The following is a 21,838-nucleotide window of genomic DNA, read 5'->3' as shown; positions in this document are numbered from 1 at the left end:
CATTTGCCCTCTTATATGTTTGCCCATGTGTTGTTCATTGTGCCTCAGATGAGATGTCTTGATACATTTTTAACATACTCTTTAAACTTGCACTTTAGATACAACCTCCCGTCAGTGACCAGCCAGATGGCGCGGAGAGCGTTTCAGACAGCAGCTGAGAGCTGGCCGGAAGCTGAGAAGTCAATGTTGGCCGATTACATGGGTTGAATGAGCACGGTTTAATCACGCGCTTCCAAATATTACGGGTGCAGGATTGAAGATACGGTTCAAACAAAAAGTGAAGATCCGCACACTGGAGTGCTCCCATTGAAGCATTTTTTATTGGTAACATTTCAAGCCCTTACGGCCCTTCCTCAGACTTCCAGCAGGTGTTACACAGACCTCTTGGCCGATTACCAGACACATACCAACGTAATGTAAAAATTAAAAATTGAGTTTTATCTTTCTCCAGTTCTTCCAGCCGTTCGGTGAGTCTGGCGATACCACTTTTAACTCTATCCTAGCATAGATCATTGAATAAGATTAGACCAGTGGTCTAAGCATCACGCTTAAAAGTGACTAAGATTATGGATGTGTTTTAGTGTAGCGTGTAACCATCTTTAATTCTGCCTCTCGTGTAACCCTTCTTGTCAGTGTGAGTGTGACCTCCCTTTCTGTGTACTGTATGAGTGTTGTTGACTGCCCTATTGTGTGCCATGTATTGGTGTCTGTATTCCGCACAATAAAGCTAAATGTTTTGAACAAGCCTTGCTCGAGTCATCATAATATGATTAAAGGTGAGAGAGAGGGAGAGAACATAGCTAACTTAGGCTGTGATCAGATAGGACACGGTATTTGCAGTGAGATCCGGCTTTCTTAATGTTGTTTCCTTTTGGCAGTAAGCGTTTTGCGTGCTGCGTATGTGCTCAGAGCTTCATTCTGTCTAGAACTTCATTTGCAAACTTGAGCAGCTTATGTTAGGGTTAACTGACGTGAATGAATGAATTTGTGATTTCAGAGAAACAGGAAGAGGTTTTAGTTGTGTTGATGCATTTTTTAAGTGGCTACAGCATAAAGTTTAAGTAGATAATGTTGCCGTCCCGCACTTCAGCATCGATTGTGTGCTTGTTTCCCCCCTCTTGACATGCATGTTGGACGTGACATTTGGGGTGTGGCTGCATCGTCGATTCTAGCTTTGATTTCAAAGTTCAAGATTGTGATGTCATTTCGGTTTGACTTCAAACGGAGATTGTGACACCTCTAGTAGGGGTTATTGCGTTTATAAAGATGTAGCAACTCTTGACTTTTGATTAAATTCATAGCACAGTAATATAGAATGAAATGAGGTGAACATGGGGGGTTGCAGTAGGTTTTGCAGCAGCAAAAAACGTGATTCAGTCAATCATAATCAAGAACCAGAACTATCCGTTTCAGAAAAGTAAGTAATTTTATTTCAACTGAGGCATGAATCCAATTGTAATTGGATTATTAGATGTGCCCAGGTCAACACACTGGATTTTAACATTTGAACAAATGCTTTTCCATTCTCTTTTCACTGCATCAGCTTTAAGGAAATATTACTAACAAAACATGCCTCCCTAAGACATTTTTTCATAGTTGTGGTGCATCCTAAACTCTTACCACACTAACTGCAGTGGTACGGTCTCTCTTTTGTGTAAACAGACTGGCGTCTTTTGAGATGTCCCTTTACTTTGAAGTCCTTGCCACACTTGAGTGCGTTTATACGGCCTCTCTCCTGTGGGCAGCCGTGGCCTACTGGTTAGTGCTTGGACTTGTAACCAGTTGCCGGTTCGAACTCTGACCAGTAGGAATGGCTGAAGTGCCCTTGAGGTACCTAACCCCTCATTGCTCCCCAAGCACCGCAGTAGCAGGCAGCTCACTGTTTTGGGATTATTGTGTGCTTCACCTCACTGTGTGTTCACTGTGTTTCATTAATTCATGGACTGGGATAAATGTAGAGACCAAATTTCCCTCACAGGATCAATCATATATATATTGTATGTATTTGGTGTCTTTTGAGATCTCCCTCTTGAGAGGAACTCTTGCCACACTGATTGCATCTACAGTATATGGCCTCTCTATGTATTCTTTGGTGAACTCTGAGATTTCCATCCAGAGTGAAACCCTTGCCACACCTAGTGTATTTATACAGCCTCTCTCCTGTATGAATATGTTTTTGAGTTTTGAGATGTCCCGCTTCACAGAAACTCTTGCCACACTGGCTACAGAAAATTGTATGAAGGCTTTTCACACACACTCACACAGCAGCACAGAGCTATCAACCAAAACAATAGGAGGGTCATTAACCAAAACAAAGCATGTGACATGCCATACTGTGGGTAACACTGGACACTGGAACAACTCTGATTAAACAAAATGTAATGTGGAAGCCATTCCATAATTTCAGCAAAGACTCCAAAAGGTAAAGTTCTGCAATTCTTCAGGACGTCCCGAACGTCCAACTTGGCCTTTTCATCCACTTCAGCAATGGCAGCTTCAGTGCTGTCCCTCAAGCATGCCCTCCGCAGATGGGCTAACCTGTGGGTGGAGCCAACCTGTATGTAGCTCCACCCATCTTCAGCAGGTGAACCATACACGTGCTAATGGGTGGGGCTAACCTGTAAACAGAAGCATAAATAGAAGCATGACACTTTGGGAATTCTCATACTGTGCAGGAGATCTACAGACAACATTGCTACAGAAGATTTTCATTGCTACTGATTTTTCCTTTTTGCATTTTTCATTTATTCCTTAGGCCTTCACCTGAAGATTCTGCTTCATTCAATCCTGAGAAATGGCTCCAAGAAAAGCGTCAAAGGGACACTCTCTGTTCTGCCCATTTTGTCGTAAAACCCAAGATAGCCTGCCCGTCCACCTGTGCAGATCCTGCATGAGAACGAGCACTGAAGCAGACCGTTTGGCAGTGGTTGAAAAGGCCAAGTTGGACGCTGCGGAAGTCCTGGATCGAGTATGGTACTATTGCACCCTTCAGAAAGTAAGGAAAACTCAAGATCCAGTCCAAAGGTTGGTGGCTTCTACATTACTTTTTGTTTAGTCAGAGTTATCACATTCCGCTTGTTTTTGAAAGCCTTAACACATGCTTTGTGTATATATGTAGGAATGTATCTCAGTTAATTGCCATGTAGGAATGCATCTCAGTGAATTGCTCCATTATCACCTCTCTCAGTCTTATGTGAATAGGTCATTGATTATTGATTGTAACTGCTTTAGTCAGAGCTCATGTCACTGCTCATGTCCAATCCCCCAATGGCCGCATGCTTTGTTTGGTTAATGACCCTCCTATTGTTCTGGTTGATAGCTCTGTTCTGCTGTGTGAGTGTGTGTGAAAAGCCTTCATACCATGCTTCCAAACTCAAAACTATGTTTTCTTCCATCACAGTCACCTTTTACTATTTCTTTGAGTTTAGATGTTTGAGACTTTAGTTAATTTACCTTTTTTCCAAATATCTTGTTTTCCTTAAGCTTGATTGAGGAGCTGAAGCGTCGTGACATGGTTAAGAATGGTGTCCCCCCACCTGAGGCTAGACGATCCACCAGGCAGACTAATTCTGTGGCTAGACCATCCACCAGGCAGACTAATTCTGAAGCCGGACCATCTACCAGGCAGACTAATTCTGAGGCCGGACCATCCACCAGAGACCGGGGAAAGTCAGCCGAAGTGGCATCTGACAGCAGTGGAAAGTTGTTTCAATGGTGAGAGTCTCAGTTTTCACAACTTATCTGTGATTTGTGTTTTTCAGTGTGGTTCACATTAAATCATAATAATGCACTATTATAACAAAAGTCTTATCCCACATTGCAGTGGCCAAGATGTGAATTATTCCCGGAAGACCAAGCAACTCATGCTTAAGAAGGAACTTTATAACAAACATCCACTGGAAAATCCACTGCTGAAAGACTTTGCCGAACACCTAAGGATAGATCTCCTAAAAGAAAATTACAAACAGGAGGTGAGGATCATCAATACACACTCTGTGTTTATTAGGCACATTCATTAGAAAGTTAATAAAAGATGAAGCAACGGTCATGATGAGAAGGTAATTTAACATTGTTGTTTTTATTTTCAGGTTGAAAATGTTTCCCGGTATCTCTACTATGTCAACCCTGAGCAAGTATCCCTGGAGTTTGTCAATGACAGACAGAAGCTCCGACAGTACCTGCGTGACCTTTCTGAGGCAACACAATTGAACTACCTGAAGAGCTTGAAAAGATTCCTGGTTTACCACGCTAATTTATCAGATCTGAGGATGGAGAATATTACACTCCAGGAACAGTGCCAGGACTTCATTGCCTTCATTGATTCTCTGAAAAAAGTCACCTCTAAGCTGGTGAGCAAAAACATCACCCAAAAGAGGTTAGTTGAAGTGTTTGTACCCCATGCAAATTATTACACTACAGAACCGGTAGTCCTCTCTCTGTAATATGATTTGTTAATACAGTTGATGTGTTTTGTCATAGGCATGACTTGTTGACTAGCAGCGAATGTCAGTTACAACCATATGAATGCGTGGCTGTTCTGATGGCTGCCGAGAAGGACCTTTTGGCAATTAAGAACAAACTGTCGGACAGTTGTTCTGCCTTATTGGAGTTGGCCGAGTGCACCTTTGTGGTGTACTACCTCGAGGCTGTTATCATTCTGCAACACCTCCAACGACCAGGCGTGGTGGCACACATGACTGTGGCGGAGTGGCTTGCCAGGAGAGAACATCAATCGCGTTACATCATTGACGTACACGAGCACAAGACAGCACCACAGGAAGAGGCCTCGTTTGCCCTGTCAGAGGAGGAGGCGCGCGTAAGTTCAATTCAGAGATATCACATTTCCTCGGAGAAAAAAAAATGGATAAACCAAAGCAAATGTCATTTGAAGAATGAGTGAAATCCTGTATAGGAGAAACAGGGACAGTGTATTCTTAGACGAGCAGTCCATCTGTAACCTGCCCGTCTGTGGGTTAGTCATCTGTGTGTTCAACAGCAGAAGTGAATCTTAATTACCTTTTCTCATCTGCCAACAGTGGTTTGATCTATACCATAGACGGGTGCGTCCACAGCTCCTTAGATCCAACAAGAAACGCAAGAGGAGTAAAGATGTTGACGTGGAAGACAGGTTCTTTGTCTCCTCAACAGGGAGGGCAATTCACAACCCATCCAATGACCTGTTGCGGCTGCATTCAAAGTAAGTGAACCATTTGCCCTCTTATATGTTTGCCCATGTGTTGTTCATTGTGCCTCAGATGAGATGTCTTGATACATTTTTAACATACTCTTTAAACTTGCACTTTAGATACAACCTCCCGTCAGTGACCAGCCAGATGGCGCGGAGAGCGTTTCAGACAGCAGCTGAGAGCTGGCCGGAAGCTGAGAAGTCAATGTTGGCCGATTACATGGGTTGAATGAGCACGGTTTAATCACGCGCTTCCAAATATTACGGGTGCAGGATTGAAGATACGGTTCAAACAAAAAGTGAAGATCCGCACACTGGAGTGCTCCCATTGAAGCATTTTTTATTGGTAACATTTCAAGCCCTTACGGCCCTTCCTCAGACTTCCAGCAGGTGTTACACAGACCTCTTGGCCGATTACCAGACACATACCAACGTAATGTAAAAATTAAAAATTGAGTTTTATCTTTCTCCAGTTCTTCCAGCCGTTCGGTGAGTCTGGCGATACCACTTTTAACTCTATCCTAGCATAGATCATTGAATAAGATTAGACCAGTGGTCTAAGCATCACGCTTAAAAGTGACTAAGATTATGGATGTGTTTTAGTGTAGCGTGTAACCATCTTTAATTCTGCCTCTCGTGTAACCCTTCTTGTCAGTGTGAGTGTGACCTCCCTTTCTGTGTACTGTATGAGTGTTGTTGACTGCCCTATTGTGTGCCATGTATTGGTGTCTGTATTCCGCACAATAAAGCTAAATGTTTTGAACAAGCCTTGCTCGAGTCATCATAATATGATTAAAGGTGAGAGAGAGGGAGAGAACATAGCTAACTTAGGCTGTGATCAGATAGGACACGGTATTTGCAGTGAGATCCGGCTTTCTTAATGTTGTTTCCTTTTGGCAGTAAGCGTTTTGCGTGCTGCGTATGTGCTCAGAGCTTCATTCTGTCTAGAACTTCATTTGCAAACTTGAGCAGCTTATGTTAGGGTTAACTGACGTGAATGAATGAATTTGTGATTTCAGAGAAACAGGAAGAGGTTTTAGTTGTGTTGATGCATTTTTTAAGTGGCTACAGCATAAAGTTTAAGTAGATAATGTTGCCGTCCCGCACTTCAGCATCGATTGTGTGCTTGTTTCCCCCCTCTTGACATGCATGTTGGACGTGACATTTGGGGTGTGGCTGCATCGTCGATTCTAGCTTTGATTTCAAAGTTCAAGATTGTGATGTCATTTCGGTTTGACTTCAAACGGAGATTGTGACACCTCTAGTAGGGGTTATTGCGTTTATAAAGATGTAGCAACTCTTGACTTTTGATTAAATTCATAGCACAGTAATATAGAATGAAATGAGGTGAACATGGGGGGTTGCAGTAGGTTTTGCAGCAGCAAAAAACGTGATTCAGTCAATCATAATCAAGAACCAGAACTATCCGTTTCAGAAAAGTAAGTAATTTTATTTCAACTGAGGCATGAATCCAATTGTAATTGGATTATTAGATGTGCCCAGGTCAACACACTGGATTTTAACATTTGAACAAATGCTTTTCCATTCTCTTTTCACTGCATCAGCTTTAAGGAAATATTACTAACAAAACATGCCTCCCTAAGACATTTTTTCATAGTTGTGGTGCATCCTAAACTCTTACCACACTAACTGCAGTGGTACGGTCTCTCTTTTGTGTAAACAGACTGGCGTCTTTTGAGATGTCCCTTTACTTTGAAGTCCTTGCCACACTTGAGTGCGTTTATACGGCCTCTCTCCTGTGGGCAGCCGTGGCCTACTGGTTAGTGCTTGGACTTGTAACCAGTTGCCGGTTCGAACTCTGACCAGTAGGAATGGCTGAAGTGCCCTTGAGGTACCTAACCCCTCATTGCTCCCCAAGCACCGCAGTAGCAGGCAGCTCACTGTTTTGGGATTATTGTGTGCTTCACCTCACTGTGTGTTCACTGTGTTTCATTAATTCATGGACTGGGATAAATGTAGAGACCAAATTTCCCTCACAGGATCAATCATATATATATTGTATGTATTTGGTGTCTTTTGAGATCTCCCTCTTGAGAGGAACTCTTGCCACACTGATTGCATCTACAGTATATGGCCTCTCTATGTATTCTTTGGTGAACTCTGAGATTTCCATCCAGAGTGAAACCCTTGCCACACCTAGTGTATTTATACAGCCTCTCTCCTGTATGAATATGTTTTTGAGTTTTGAGATGTCCCGCTTCACAGAAACTCTTGCCACACTGGCTACAGAAAATTGTATGAAGGCTTTTCACACACACTCACACAGCAGCACAGAGCTATCAACCAAAACAATAGGAGGGTCATTAACCAAAACAAAGCATGTGACATGCCATACTGTGGGTAACACTGGACACTGGAACAACTCTGATTAAACAAAATGTAATGTGGAAGCCATTCCATAATTTCAGCAAAGACTCCAAAAGGTAAAGTTCTGCAATTCTTCAGGACGTCCCGAACGTCCAACTTGGCCTTTTCATCCACTTCAGCAATGGCAGCTTCAGTGCTGTCCCTCAAGCATGCCCTCCGCAGATGGGCTAACCTGTGGGTGGAGCCAACCTGTATGTAGCTCCACCCATCTTCAGCAGGTGAACCATACACGTGCTAATGGGTGGGGCTAACCTGTAAACAGAAGCATAAATAGAAGCATGACACTTTGGGAATTCTCATACTGTGCAGGAGATCTACAGACAACATTGCTACAGAAGATTTTCATTGCTACTGATTTTTCCTTTTTGCATTTTTCATTTATTCCTTAGGCCTTCACCTGAAGATTCTGCTTCATTCAATCCTGAGAAATGGCTCCAAGAAAAGCGTCAAAGGGACACTCTCTGTTCTGCCCATTTTGTCGTAAAACCCAAGATAGCCTGCCCGTCCACCTGTGCAGATCCTGCATGAGAACGAGCACTGAAGCAGACCGTTTGGCAGTGGTTGAAAAGGCCAAGTTGGACGCTGCGGAAGTCCTGGATCGAGTATGGTACTATTGCACCCTTCAGAAAGTTAGGAAAACTCAAGATCCAGTCCAAAGGTTGGTGGCTTCTACATTACTTTTTGTTTAGTCAGAGTTATCACATTCCGCTTGTTTTTGAAAGCCTTAACACATGCTTTGTGTATATATGTAGGAATGTATCTCAGTTAATTGCCATGTAGGAATGCATCTCAGTGAATTGCTCCATTATCACCTCTCTCAGTCTTATGTGAATAGGTCATTGATTATTGATTGTAACTGCTTTAGTCAGAGCTCATGTCACTGCTCATGTCCAATCCCCCAATGGCCGCATGCTTTGTTTGGTTAATGACCCTCCTATTGTTCTGGTTGATAGCTCTGTTCTGCTGTGTGAGTGTGTGTGAAAAGCCTTCATACCATGCTTCCAAACTCAAAACTATGTTTTCTTCCATCACAGTCACCTTTTACTATTTCTTTGAGTTTAGATGTTTGAGACTTTAGTTAATTTACCTTTTTTCCAAATATCTTGTTTTCCTTAAGCTTGATTGAGGAGCTGAAGCGTCGTGACATGGTTAAGAATGGTGTCCCCCCACCTGAGGCTAGACGATCCACCAGGCAGACTAATTCTGTGGCTAGACCATCCACCAGGCAGACTAATTCTGAAGCCGGACCATCTACCAGGCAGACTAATTCTGAGGCCGGACCATCCACCAGAGACCGGGGAAAGTCAGCCGAAGTGGCATCTGACAGCAGTGGAAAGTTGTTTCAATGGTGAGAGTCTCAGTTTTCACAACTTATCTGTGATTTGTGTTTTTCAGTGTGGTTCACATTAAATCATAATAATGCACTATTATAACAAAAGTCTTATCCCACATTGCAGTGGCCAAGATGTGAATTATTCCCGGAAGACCAAGCAACTCATGCTTAAGAAGGAACTTTATAACAAACATCCACTGGAAAATCCACTGCTGAAAGACTTTGCCGAACACCTAAGGATAGATCTCCTAAAAGAAAATTACAAACAGGAGGTGAGGATCATCAATACACACTCTGTGTTTATTAGGCACATTCATTAGAAAGTTAATAAAAGATGAAGCAACGGTCATGATGAGAAGGTAATTTAACATTGTTGTTTTTATTTTCAGGTTGAAAATGTTTCCCGGTATCTCTACTATGTCAACCCTGAGCAAGTATCCCTGGAGTTTTTCAATGACAGACAGAAGCTCCGACAGTACCTGCGTGACCTTTCTGAGGCAACACAATTGAACTACCTGAAGAGCTTGAAAAGATTCCTGGTTTACCACGCTAATTTATCAGATCTGAGGATGGAGAATATTACACTCCAGGAACAGTGCCAGGACTTCATTGCCTTCATTGATTCTCTGAAAAAAGTCACCTCTAAGCTGGTGAGCAAAAACATCACCCAAAAGAGGTTAGTTGAAGTGTTTGTACCCCATGCAAATTATTACACTACAGAACCGGTAGTCCTCTCTCTGTAATATGATTTGTTAATACAGTTGATGTGTTTTGTCATAGGCATGACTTGTTGACTAGCAGCGAATGTCAGTTACAACCATATGAATGCGCGGCTGTTCTGATGGCTGCCGAGAAGGACCTTTTGGCAATTAAGAACAAACTGTCGGACAGTTGTTCTGCCTTATTGGAGTTGGCCGAGTGCACCTTTGTGGTGTACTACCTCGAGGCTGTTATCATTCTGCAACACCTCCAACGACCAGGCGTGGTGGCACACATGACTGTGGCGGAGTGGCTTGCCAGGAGAGAACATCAATCGCGTTACATCATTGACGTACACGAGCACAAGACAGCACCACAGGAAGAGGCCTCGTTTGCCCTGTCAGAGGAGGAGGCGCGCGTAAGTTCAATTCAGAGATATCACATTTCCTCGGAGAAAAAAAAATGGATAAACCAAAGCAAATGTCATTTGAAGAATGAGTGAAATCCTGTATAGGAGAAACAGGGACAGTGTATTCTTAGACGAGCAGTCCATCTGTAACCTGCCCGTCTGTGGGTTAGTCAGCTGTGTGTTCAACAGCAGAAGTGAATCTTAATTACCTTTTCTCATCTGCCAACAGTGGTTTGATCTATACCATAGACGGGTGCGTCCACAGCTCCTTAGATCCAACAAGAAACGCAAGAGGAGTAAAGATGTTGACGTGGAAGACAGGTTCTTTGTCTCCTCAACAGGGAGGGCAATTCACAACCCATCCAATGACCTGTTGCGGCTGCATTCAAAGTAAGTGAACCATTTGCCCTCTTATATGTTTGCCCATGTGTTGTTCATTGTGCCTCAGATGAGATGTCTTGATACATTTTTAACATACTCTTTAAACTTGCACTTTAGATACAACCTCCCGTCAGTGACCAGCCAGATGGCGCGGAGAGCGTTTCAGACAGCAGCTGAGAGCTGGCCGGAAGCTGAGAAGTCAATGTTGGCCGATTACATGGGTTGAATGAGCACGGTTTAATCACGCGCTTCCAAATATTACGGGTGCAGGATTGAAGATACGGTTCAAACAAAAAGTGAAGATCCGCACACTGGAGTGCTCCCATTGAAGCATTTTTTATTGGTAACATTTCAAGCCCTTACGGCCCTTCCTCAGACTTCCAGCAGGTGTTACACAGACCTCTTGGCCGATTACCAGACACATACCAACGTAATGTAAAAATTAAAAATTGAGTTTTATCTTTCTCCAGTTCTTCCAGCCGTTCGGTGAGTCTGGCGATACCACTTTTAACTCTATCCTAGCATAGATCATTGAATAAGATTAGACCAGTGGTCTAAGCATCACGCTTAAAAGTGACTAAGATTATGGATGTGTTTTAGTGTAGCGTGTAACCATCTTTAATTCTGCCTCTCGTGTAACCCTTCTTGTCAGTGTGAGTGTGACCTCCCTTTCTGTGTACTGTATGAGTGTTGTTGACTGCCCTATTGTGTGCCATGTATTGGTGTCTGTATTCCGCACAATAAAGCTAAATGTTTTGAACAAGCCTTGCTCGAGTCATCATAATATGATTAAAGGTGAGAGAGAGGGAGAGAACATAGCTAACTTAGGCTGTGATCAGATAGGACACGGTATTTGCAGTGAGATCCGGCTTTCTTAATGTTGTTTCCTTTTGGCAGTAAGCGTTTTGCGTGCTGCGTATGTGCTCAGAGCTTCATTCTGTCTAGAACTTCATTTGCAAACTTGAGCAGCTTATGTTAGGGTTAACTGACGTGAATGAATGAATTTGTGATTTCAGAGAAACAGGAAGAGGTTTTAGTTGTGTTGATGCATTTTTTAAGTGGCTACAGCATAAAGTTTAAGTAGATAATGTTGCCGTCCCGCACTTCAGCATCGATTGTGTGCTTGTTTCCCCCCTCTTGACATGCATGTTGGACGTGACATTTGGGGTGTGGCTGCATCGTCGATTCTAGCTTTGATTTCAAAGTTCAAGATTGTGATGTCATTTCGGTTTGACTTCAAACGGAGATTGTGACACCTCTAGTAGGGGTTATTGCGTTTATAAAGATGTAGCAACTCTTGACTTTTGATTAAATTCATAGCACAGTAATATAGAATGAAATGAGGTGAACATGGGGGGTTGCAGTAGGTTTTGCAGCAGCAAAAAACGTGATTCAGTCAATCATAATCAAGAACCAGAACTATCCGTTTCAGAAAAGTAAGTAATTTTATTTCAACTGAGGCATGAATCCAATTGTAATTGGATTATTAGATGTGCCCAGGTCAACACACTGGATTTTAACATTTGAACAAATGCTTTTCCATTCTCTTTTCACTGCATCAGCTTTAAGGAAATATTACTAACAAAACATGCCTCCCTAAGACATTTTTTCATAGTTGTGGTGCATCCTAAACTCTTACCACACTAACTGCAGTGGTACGGTCTCTCTTTTGTGTAAACAGACTGGCGTCTTTTGAGATGTCCCTTTACTTTGAAGTCCTTGCCACACTTGAGTGCGTTTATACGGCCTCTCTCCTGTGGGCAGCCGTGGCCTACTGGTTAGTGCTTGGACTTGTAACCAGTTGCCGGTTCGAACTCTGACCAGTAGGAATGGCTGAAGTGCCCTTGAGGTACCTAACCCCTCATTGCTCCCCAAGCACCGCAGTAGCAGGCAGCTCACTGTTTTGAGATTATTGTGTGCTTCACCTCACTGTGTGTTCACTGTGTTTCATTAATTCATGGACTGGGATAAATGTAGAGACCAAATTTCCCTCACAGGATCAATCATATATATATTGTATGTATTTGGTGTCTTTTGAGATCTCCCTCTTGAGAGGAACTCTTGCCACACTGATTGCATCTACAGTATATGGCCTCTCTATGTATTCTTTGGTGAACTCTGAGATTTCCATCCAGAGTGAAACCCTTGCCACACCTAGTGTATTTATACAGCCTCTCTCCTGTATGAATATGTTTTTGAGTTTTGAGATGTCCCGCTTCACAGAAACTCTTGCCACACTGGCTACAGAAAATTGTATGAAGGCTTTTCACACACACTCACACAGCAGCACAGAGCTATCAACCAAAACAATATGAGGGTCATTAACCAAAACAAAGCATGTGACATGCCATACTGTGGGTAACACTGGACACTGGAACAACTCTGATTAAACAAAATGTAATGTGGAAGCCATTCCATAATTTCAGCAAAGACTCCAAAAGGTAAAGTTCTGCAATTCTTCAGGACGTCCCGAACGTCCAACTTGGCCTTTTCATCCACTTCAGCAATGGCAGCTTCAGTGCTGTCCCTCAAGCATGCCCTCCGCAGATGGGCTAACCTGTGGGTGGAGCCAACCTGTATGTAGCTCCACCCATCTTCAGCAGGTGAACCATACACGTGCTAATGGGTGGGGCTAACCTGTAAACAGAAGCATAAATAGAAGCATGACACTTTGGGAATTCTCATACTGTGCAGGAGATCTACAGACAACATTGCTACAGAAGATTTTCATTGCTACTGATTTTTCCTTTTTGCATTTTTCATTTATTCCTTAGGCCTTCACCTGAAGATTCTGCTTCATTCAATCCTGAGAAATGGCTCCAAGAAAAGCGTCAAAGGGACACTCTCTGTTCTGCCCATTTTGTCGTAAAACCCAAGATAGCCTGCCCGTCCACCTGTGCAGATCCTGCATGAGAACGAGCACTGAAGCAGACCGTTTGGCAGTGGTTGAAAAGGCCAAGTTGGACGCTGCGGAAGTCCTGGATCGAGTATGGTACTATTGCACCCTTCAGAAAGTTAGGAAAACTCAAGATCCAGTCCAAAGGTTGGTGGCTTCTACATTACTTTTTGTTTAGTCAGAGTTATCACATTCCGCTTGTTTTTGAAAGCCTTAACACATGCTTTGTGTATATATGTAGGAATGTATCTCAGTTAATTGCCATGTAGGAATGCATCTCAGTGAATTGCTCCATTATCACCTCTCTCAGTCTTATGTGAATAGGTCATTGATTATTGATTGTAACTGCTTTAGTCAGAGCTCATGTCACTGCTCATGTCCAATCCCCCAATGGCCGCATGCTTTGTTTGGTTAATGACCCTCCTATTGTTCTGGTTGATAGCTCTGTTCTGCTGTGTGAGTGTGTGTGAAAAGCCTTCATACCATGCTTCCAAACTCAAAACTATGTTTTCTTCCATCACAGTCACCTTTTACTATTTCTTTGAGTTTAGATGTTTGAGACTTTAGTTAATTTACCTTTTTTCCAAATATCTTGTTTTCCTTAAGCTTGATTGAGGAGCTGAAGCGTCGTGACATGGTTAAGAATGGTGTCCCCCCACCTGAGGCTAGACGATCCACCAGGCAGACTAATTCTGTGGCTAGACCATCCACCAGGCAGACTAATTCTGAAGCCGGACCATCTACCAGGCAGACTAATTCTGAGGCCGGACCATCCACCAGAGACCGGGGAAAGTCAGCCGAAGTGGCATCTGACAGCAGTGGAAAGTTGTTTCAATGGTGAGAGTCTCAGTTTTCACAACTTATCTGTGATTTGTGTTTTTCAGTGTGGTTCACATTAAATCATAATAATGCACTATTATAACAAAAGTCTTATCCCACATTGCAGTGGCCAAGATGTGAATTATTCCCGGAAGACCAAGCAACTCATGCTTAAGAAGGAACTTTATAACAAACATCCACTGGAAAATCCACTGCTGAAAGACTTTGCCGAACACCTAAGGATAGATCTCCTAAAAGAAAATTACAAACAGGAGGTGAGGATCATCAATACACACTCTGTGTTTATTAGGCACATTCATTAGAAAGTTAATAAAAGATGAAGCAACGGTCATGATGAGAAGGTAATTTAACATTGTTGTTTTTATTTTCAGGTTGAAAATGTTTCCCGGTATCTCTACTATGTCAACCCTGAGCAAGTATCCCTGGAGTTTTTCAATGACAGACAGAAGCTCCGACAGTACCTGCGTGACCTTTCTGAGGCAACACAATTGAACTACCTGAAGAGCTTGAAAAGATTCCTGGTTTACCACGCTAATTTATCAGATCTGAGGATGGAGAATATTACACTCCAGGAACAGTGCCAGGACTTCATTGCCTTCATTGATTCTCTGAAAAAAGTCACCTCTAAGCTGGTGAGCAAAAACATCACCCAAAAGAGGTTAGTTGAAGTGTTTGTACCCCATGCAAATTATTACACTACAGAACCGGTAGTCCTCTCTCTGTAATATGATTTGTTAATACAGTTGATGTGTTTTGTCATAGGCATGACTTGTTGACTAGCAGCGAATGTCAGTTACAACCATATGAATGCGTGGCTGTTCTGATGGCTGCCGAGAAGGACCTTTTGGCAATTAAGAACAAACTGTCGGACAGTTGTTCTGCCTTATTGGAGTTGGCCGAGTGCACCTTTGTGGTGTACTACCTCGAGGCTGTTATCATTCTGCAACACCTCCAACGACCAGGCGTGGTGGCACACATGACTGTGGCGGAGTGGCTTGCCAGGAGAGAACATCAATCGCGTTACATCATTGACGTACACGAGCACAAGACAGCACCACAGGAAGAGGCCTCGTTTGCCCTGTCAGAGGAGGAGGCGCGCGTAAGTTCAATTCAGAGATATCACATTTCCTCGGAGAAAAAAAAATGGATAAACCAAAGCAAATGTCATTTGAAGAATGAGTGAAATCCTGTATAGGAGAAACAGGGACAGTGTATTCTTAGACGAGCAGTCCATCTGTAACCTGCCCGTCTGTGGGTTAGTCAGCTGTGTGTTCAACAGCAGAAGTGAATCTTAATTACCTTTTCTCATCTGCCAACAGTGGTTTGATCTATACCATAGACGGGTGCGTCCACAGCTCCTTAGATCCAACAAGAAACGCAAGAGGAGTAAAGATGTTGACGTGGAAGACAGGTTCTTTGTCTCCTCAACAGGGAGGGCAATTCACAACCCATCCAATGACCTGTTGCGGCTGCATTCAAAGTAAGTGAACCATTTGCCCTCTTATATGTTTGCCCATGTGTTGTTCATTGTGCCTCAGATGAGATGTCTTGATACATTTTTAACATACTCTTTAAACTTGCACTTTAGATACAACCTCCCGTCAGTGACCAGCCAGATGGCGCGGAGAGCGTTTCAGACAGCAGCTGAGAGCTGGCCGGAAGCTGAGAAGTCAATGTTGGCCGATTACATGGGTTGAATGAGCACGGTTTAATCACGCGCTTCCAAATATTACGGGTGCAGGATTGAAGATACGGTTCAAACAAAAAGTGAAGATCCGCACACTGGAGTGCTCCCATTGAAGCATTTTTTATTGGTAACATTTCAAGCCCTTACGGCCCTTCCTCAGACTTCCAGCAGGTGTTACACAGACCTCTTGGCCGATTACCAGACACATACCAACGTAATGTAAAAATTAAAAATTGAGTTTTATCTTTCTCCAGTTCTTCCAGCCGTTCGGTGAGTCTGGCGATACCACTTTTAACTCTATCCTAGCATAGATCATTGAATAAGATTAGACCAGTGGTCTAAGCATCACGCTTAAAAGTGACTAAGATTATGGATGTGTTTTAGTGTAGCGTGTAACCATCTTTAATTCTGCCTCTCGTGTAACCCTTCTTGTCAGTGTGAGTGTGACCTCCCTTTCTGTGTACTGTATGAGTGTTGTTGACTGCCCTATTGTGTGCCATGTATTGGTGTCTGTATTCCGCACAATAAAGCTAAATGTTTTGAACAAGCCTTGCTCGAGTCATCATAATATGATTAAAGGTGAGAGAGAGGGAGAGAACATAGCTAACTTAGGCTGTGATCAGATAGGACACGGTATTTGCAGTGAGATCCGGCTTTCTTAATGTTGTTTCCTTTTGGCAGTAAGCGTTTTGCGTGCTGCGTATGTGCTCAGAGCTTCATTCTGTCTAGAACTTCATTTGCAAACTTGAGCAGCTTATGTTAGGGTTAACTGACGTGAATGAATGAATTTGTGATTTCAGAGAAACAGGAAGAGGTTTTAGTTGGGTTGATGCATTTTTTAAGTGGCTACAGCATAAAGTTTAAGTAGATAATGTTGCCGTCCCGCACTTCAGCATCGATTGTGTGCTTGTTTCCCCCCTCTTGACATGCATGTTGGACGTGACATTTGGGGTGTGGCTGCATCGTCGATTCTAGCTTTGATTTCAAAGTTCAAGATTGTGATGTCATTTCGGTTTGACTTCAAACGGAGATTGTGACACCTCTAGTAGGGGTTATTGCGTTTATAAAGATGTAGCAACTCTTGACTTTTGATTAAATTCATAGCACAGTAATATAGAATGAAATGAGGTGAACATGGGGGGTTGCAGTAGGTTTTGCAGCAGCAAAAAACGTGATTCAGTCAATCATAATCAAGAACCAGAACTATCCGTTTCAGAAAAGTAAGTAATTTTATTTCAACTGAGGCATGAATCCAATTGTAATTGGATTATTAGATGTGCCCAGGTCAACACACTGGATTTTAACATTTGAACAAATGCTTTTCCATTCTCTTTTCACTGCATCAGCTTTAAGGAAATATTACTAACAAAACATGCCCCCCTAAGACATTTTTTCATAGTTGTGGTGCATCCTAAACTCTTACCACACTAACTGCAGTGGTACGGTCTCTCTTTTGTGTAAACAGACTGGCGTCTTTTGAGATGTCCCTTTACTTTGAAGTCCTTGCCACACTTGAGTGCGTTTATACGGCCTCTCTCCTGTGGGCAGCCGTGGCCTACTGGTTAGTGCTTGGACTTGTAACCAGTTGCCGGTTCGAACTCTGACCAGTAGGAATGGCTGAAGTGCCCTTGAGGTACCTAACCCCTCATTGCTCCCCAAGCACCGCAGTAGCAGGCAGCTCACTGTTTTGGGATTATTGTGTGCTTCACCTCACTGTGTGTTCACTGTGTTTCATTAATTCATGGACTGGGATAAATGTAGAGACCAAATTTCCCTCACAGGATCGATCAATCATATATATATTGTATGTATTTGGTGTCTTTTGAGATCTCCCTCTTGAGAGGAACTCTTGCCACACTGATTGCATCTACAGAATATGGCCTCTCTATGTATTCTTTGGTGAACTCTGAGATTTCCATCGAGAGTGAAACCCTTGCCACACCTAGTGTATTTATACAGCCTCTCTCCTGTATGAATATGTTTTTGAGTTTTGAGATGTCCCGCTTCACAGAAACTCTTGCCACACTGGCTACAGAAAATTGTATGAAGGCTTTTCACACACACTCACACAGCAGCACAGAGCTATCAACCAAAACAATAGGAGGGTCATTAACCAAAACAAAGCATGTGACATGCCATACTGTGGGTAACACTGGACACTGGAACAACTCTGATTAAACAAAATGTAATGTGGAAGCCATTCCATAATTTCAGCAAAGACTCCAAAAGGTAAAGTTCTGCAATTCTTCAGGACGTCCCGAACGTCCAACTTGGCCTTTTCATCCACTTCAGCAATGGCAGCTTCAGTGCTGTCCCTCAAGCATGCCCTCCGCAGATGGGCTAACCTGTGGGTGGAGCCAACCTGTATGTAGCTCCACCCATCTTCAGCAGGTGAACCATACACGTGCTAATGGGTGGGGCTAACCTGTAAACAGAAGCATAAATAGAAGCATGACACTTTGGGAATTCTCATACTGTGCAGGAGATCTACAGACAACATTGCTACAGAAGATTTTCATTGCTACTGATTTTTCCTTTTTGCATTTTTCATTTATTCCTTAGGCCTTCACCTGAAGATTCTGCTTCATTCAATCCTGAGAAATGGCTCCAAGAAAAGCGTCAAAGGGACACTCTCTGTTCTGCCCATTTTGTCGTAAAACCCAAGATAGCCTGCCCGTCCACCTGTGCAGATCCTGCATGAGAACGAGCACTGAAGCAGGCCGTTTGGCAGTGGTTGAAAAGGCCAAGTTGGACGCTGCGGAAGTCCTGGATCGAGTATGGTACTATTGCACCCTTCAGAAAGTTAGGAAAACTCAAGATCCAGTCCAAAGGTTGGTGGCTTCTACATTACTTTTTGTTTAGTCAGAGTTATCACATTCCGCTTGTTTTTGAAAGCCTTAACACATGCTTTGTGTATATATGTAGGAATGTATCTCAGTTAATTGCCATGTAGGAATGCATCTCAGTGAATTGCTCCATTATCACCTCTCTCAGTCTTATGTGAATAGGTCATTGATTATTGATTGTAACTGCTTTAGTCAGAGCTCATGTCACTGCTCATGTCCAATCCCCCAATGGCCGCATGCTTTGTTTGGTTAATGACCCTCCTATTGTTCTGGTTGATAGCTCTGTTCTGCTGTGTGAGTGTGTGTGAAAAGCCTTCATACCATGCTTCCAAACTCAAAACTATGTTTTCTTCCATCACAGTCACCTTTTACTATTTCTTTGAGTTTAGATGTTTGAGACTTTAGTTGATTTACCTTTTTTCCAAATATCTTGTTTTCCTTAAGCTTGATTGAGGAGCTGAAGCGTCGTGACATGGTTAAGAATGGTGTCCCCCCACCTGATGCCGGACCATCCACCAGGCAGACTAATTCTGTGACTAGACCATCCACCAGGCAGACTAATTCTGTTGCTAGACCATCCACCAGGCAGACTAATTCTGATGCCGGACTATCCACCAGGTAGACTAATTCTGATGCCGGACTATCCACCAGGCAGACTAATTCTGATGCCGGACCATCCACCAGGCAGACTAATTCTGATGCCGGACCATCCACCAGGCAGACTAATTCTGAGGCCGGACCATCCACCAGAGACTGGGGAAAGTCTGCCGAAGTGGCATCTGACAGCAGTGGAAAGTTGTTTCAATGGTGAGTCTCAGTTTTCACAACTTATCTGTGATTTGTGCTTTCAGTGTGGTTCACATTAAATCATAATAATGCACTATTATAACAAAAGTCTTATCCCACATTGCAGTGGCCGAGATGTGAATTATTCCCGGAAGACCAAGCAACTCATGCTTAAGAAGGAGCTTTATAACAAACATCCACTGGAAAATCCACTGCTGAAAGACTTTGCCGAACACCTAAGGATAGATTTCCTAAATGAAAATTATAAACAGGAGGTGAGGTTCATCAATACACACTGTTTATTAGGCACATTCATTAGAAAGTTAATAAAAGATGAAGCAACGGTCATGATTAGAAGGTAATTTAACATTGTTGCTTTTATTTTCAGGTTGAAAATGTTTCCCGGTATCTCTACTATGTCAACCCTGAGCAAGTATCCCTGGAGTTTGTCAATGACAGAGAGAAGCTCCGACAGTACCTGCGTGACCTTTCTGAGGCAACACAATTGAATTACCTGAAGAGCTTGAAAAGATTCCTGGTTTACCACGCTAATTTATCAGATCTGAGGATGGTGAGCAAAAACATCACCCAAAAGAGGTTAGTTGAAGTGTTTGTACCCCATGCAAATTATTACACTACAGAACTGGTAGTCCTCTCTCTGTAATATGATTTGTTAATACAGTTGATGTGTTTTGTCATAGGCATGACTTGTTGACTAGCAGCGAATGTCAGTTACAACCATATGAATGCATGACTGTTCTGGTGGCTGCCAAGAAGGACCTTTTGGCAATTATGAACAATTCTGTGGAGTTGTGGGTCTACTGTGTGTCCTCTATTGGCTGAGGTGAGGAGATCACATGAGGGAGGATGTGGGTGAGTCTATTCCAAAACAGTTGACTGTCATAAAATATACTCTCCTGGAGAACATGACTTTATCAAGTGTTTTTGATTTACAAGGAAGATAAAACAAGGGAAACAGTAGGACAGAGAAAATAGGCACAGAGGTGAGATGCCTCTTCCCACTGTGTACAAAATGCTTCTCTAATTTACCTTGATTATCAGATCTGTATTGCTCTCCAATTCAGAAACATAATCTACGACGTTTCTGAATTTGAAGAGCATTACACGTTCCAAACTTCTTCTTCTCATGACTGTTTTGACCTAACAATGAGGTTCCTAACTTGATCCTCTTGTGACTGCTATGACTGAGGTTTGCATCCCTGCAGAATCAGAAGGATGAGCGGAGCTCTTGCTCCCCCCAGTGCCGAGGCAGCAGGAAGAACAGAGGATGGCGTTCAGCATGACAGTGTCCATCCCAAGCACAGCGGGCAGACTGCAGGAGGTCAAGGGGACGATGTCCTGTATGCCAGTGTCCAACCCAAGCACAACAGACAGACTGCAGGAGGTAAAGGGGACGATGTCCTGTATGCCAGTGTCCAACCCAAGCACAGCGGGCAGACTGCAGGAGGTCAGGGGGACGATGTCCTGTACGCCAGTGTCCAGCTCCAGGACAACAGACAGACTGCAGGAGGTCAAGGGGACGATGTCCTGTACGCCAGTGTCCAGCTCCAAGACAACAGGCAGACTGCAGGAGGTCAAGGGGACGATGTCCTGTACGCCAGTGTCCAACCCAAGCACAGCGGGCAGACTGCAGGAGGTCAAGGGGACGATGTCCTGTACGCCAGTGTCCAGCTCCAAGACAACAGGCAGACTGCAGGAGGTCAAGGGGACGATGTCCTGTACGCCAGTGTCCACTTCAAGACAGATGGTGCACAAAAAAGGTATCATTCTGTTACCCAGTAATCACGGGTGATAACAGTGTTATAATAGCATGTTGATGACATCACTGAAATATGCCACCGAGGGCATCGCAACCTGGAAGCGTTAACATTGTTTCACTTGACCCCTAACTTGCTGTGTCACCCACGTAAGGGATAACGGCCGCCGAGGTGTTCTGTTATACGGAATTAATGGACGAGGGCGAGGGGCAAAAACTCCCCGACGCGCAGCGGAGGGGAGTTGCCTCCGCCCAAGTCCATTAATTCCGTATAACTGGACACACCTCGAAGGCCGTTATCCCGCTTATCACCCGGTTGCCACTGTAAAGACTGTACACACGCGGTTCTGTTTAAAAAGAAGCTCACTACTTCAGCTTGTTGTACAACTTTAGCATGGACAGTTAGCTTGTTTACAGTTGATTCCATTGTTGGGAAGCCTGCATCCAAAAGATTCTAGAGCGCTGCAACCGTCGTCCTACTATGGTTGTTATAGTTACCATTCATAAGCATTGATATGGAACGGTGTCCTGTTATTCAGAATTAAAGGCCACCCGCCAGCCAATCAGAAAAGAGTATTTCTTCTCTCCGGGTGATAATGATCTATAAAGAA

General features: G+C 43.3%; 1 protein-coding gene across 1 annotated transcript in view; it reads right to left on the bottom strand.

Annotated features, from left to right (window-relative positions):
- Positions 1–19,814: 19,814 nt before the first annotated feature.
- LOC143123425 (uncharacterized) overlaps positions 19,815–21,838 on the bottom strand; it is a 34,981-nt gene continuing 32,957 nt past the window's right edge. Inside the window, exon 11 of the mRNA XM_076284841.1 lies at positions 19,815–21,204. Within this exon, the coding sequence (XP_076140956.1) occupies positions 20,627–21,204 (578 nt within the window). The 3' untranslated portion in view covers positions 19,815–20,626. The remainder of the gene's footprint in view (positions 21,205–21,838) is intronic.

Source organism: Alosa pseudoharengus, unplaced genomic scaffold (assembly GCF_046254945.1).
Source record: "Alosa pseudoharengus isolate Yale_2024_CS ecotype anadromous, Long Island Sound unplaced genomic scaffold, YU_APseudo_1.1 YU_APseudo_1.1_scf_1, whole genome shotgun sequence".
Classification (NCBI taxonomy): Eukaryota; Metazoa; Chordata; class Actinopteri; order Clupeiformes; family Clupeidae; genus Alosa; species Alosa pseudoharengus.
Note: the sequence above shows the minus strand (reverse complement) of the source record. Positions and strands in the feature narration are given on the sequence as shown.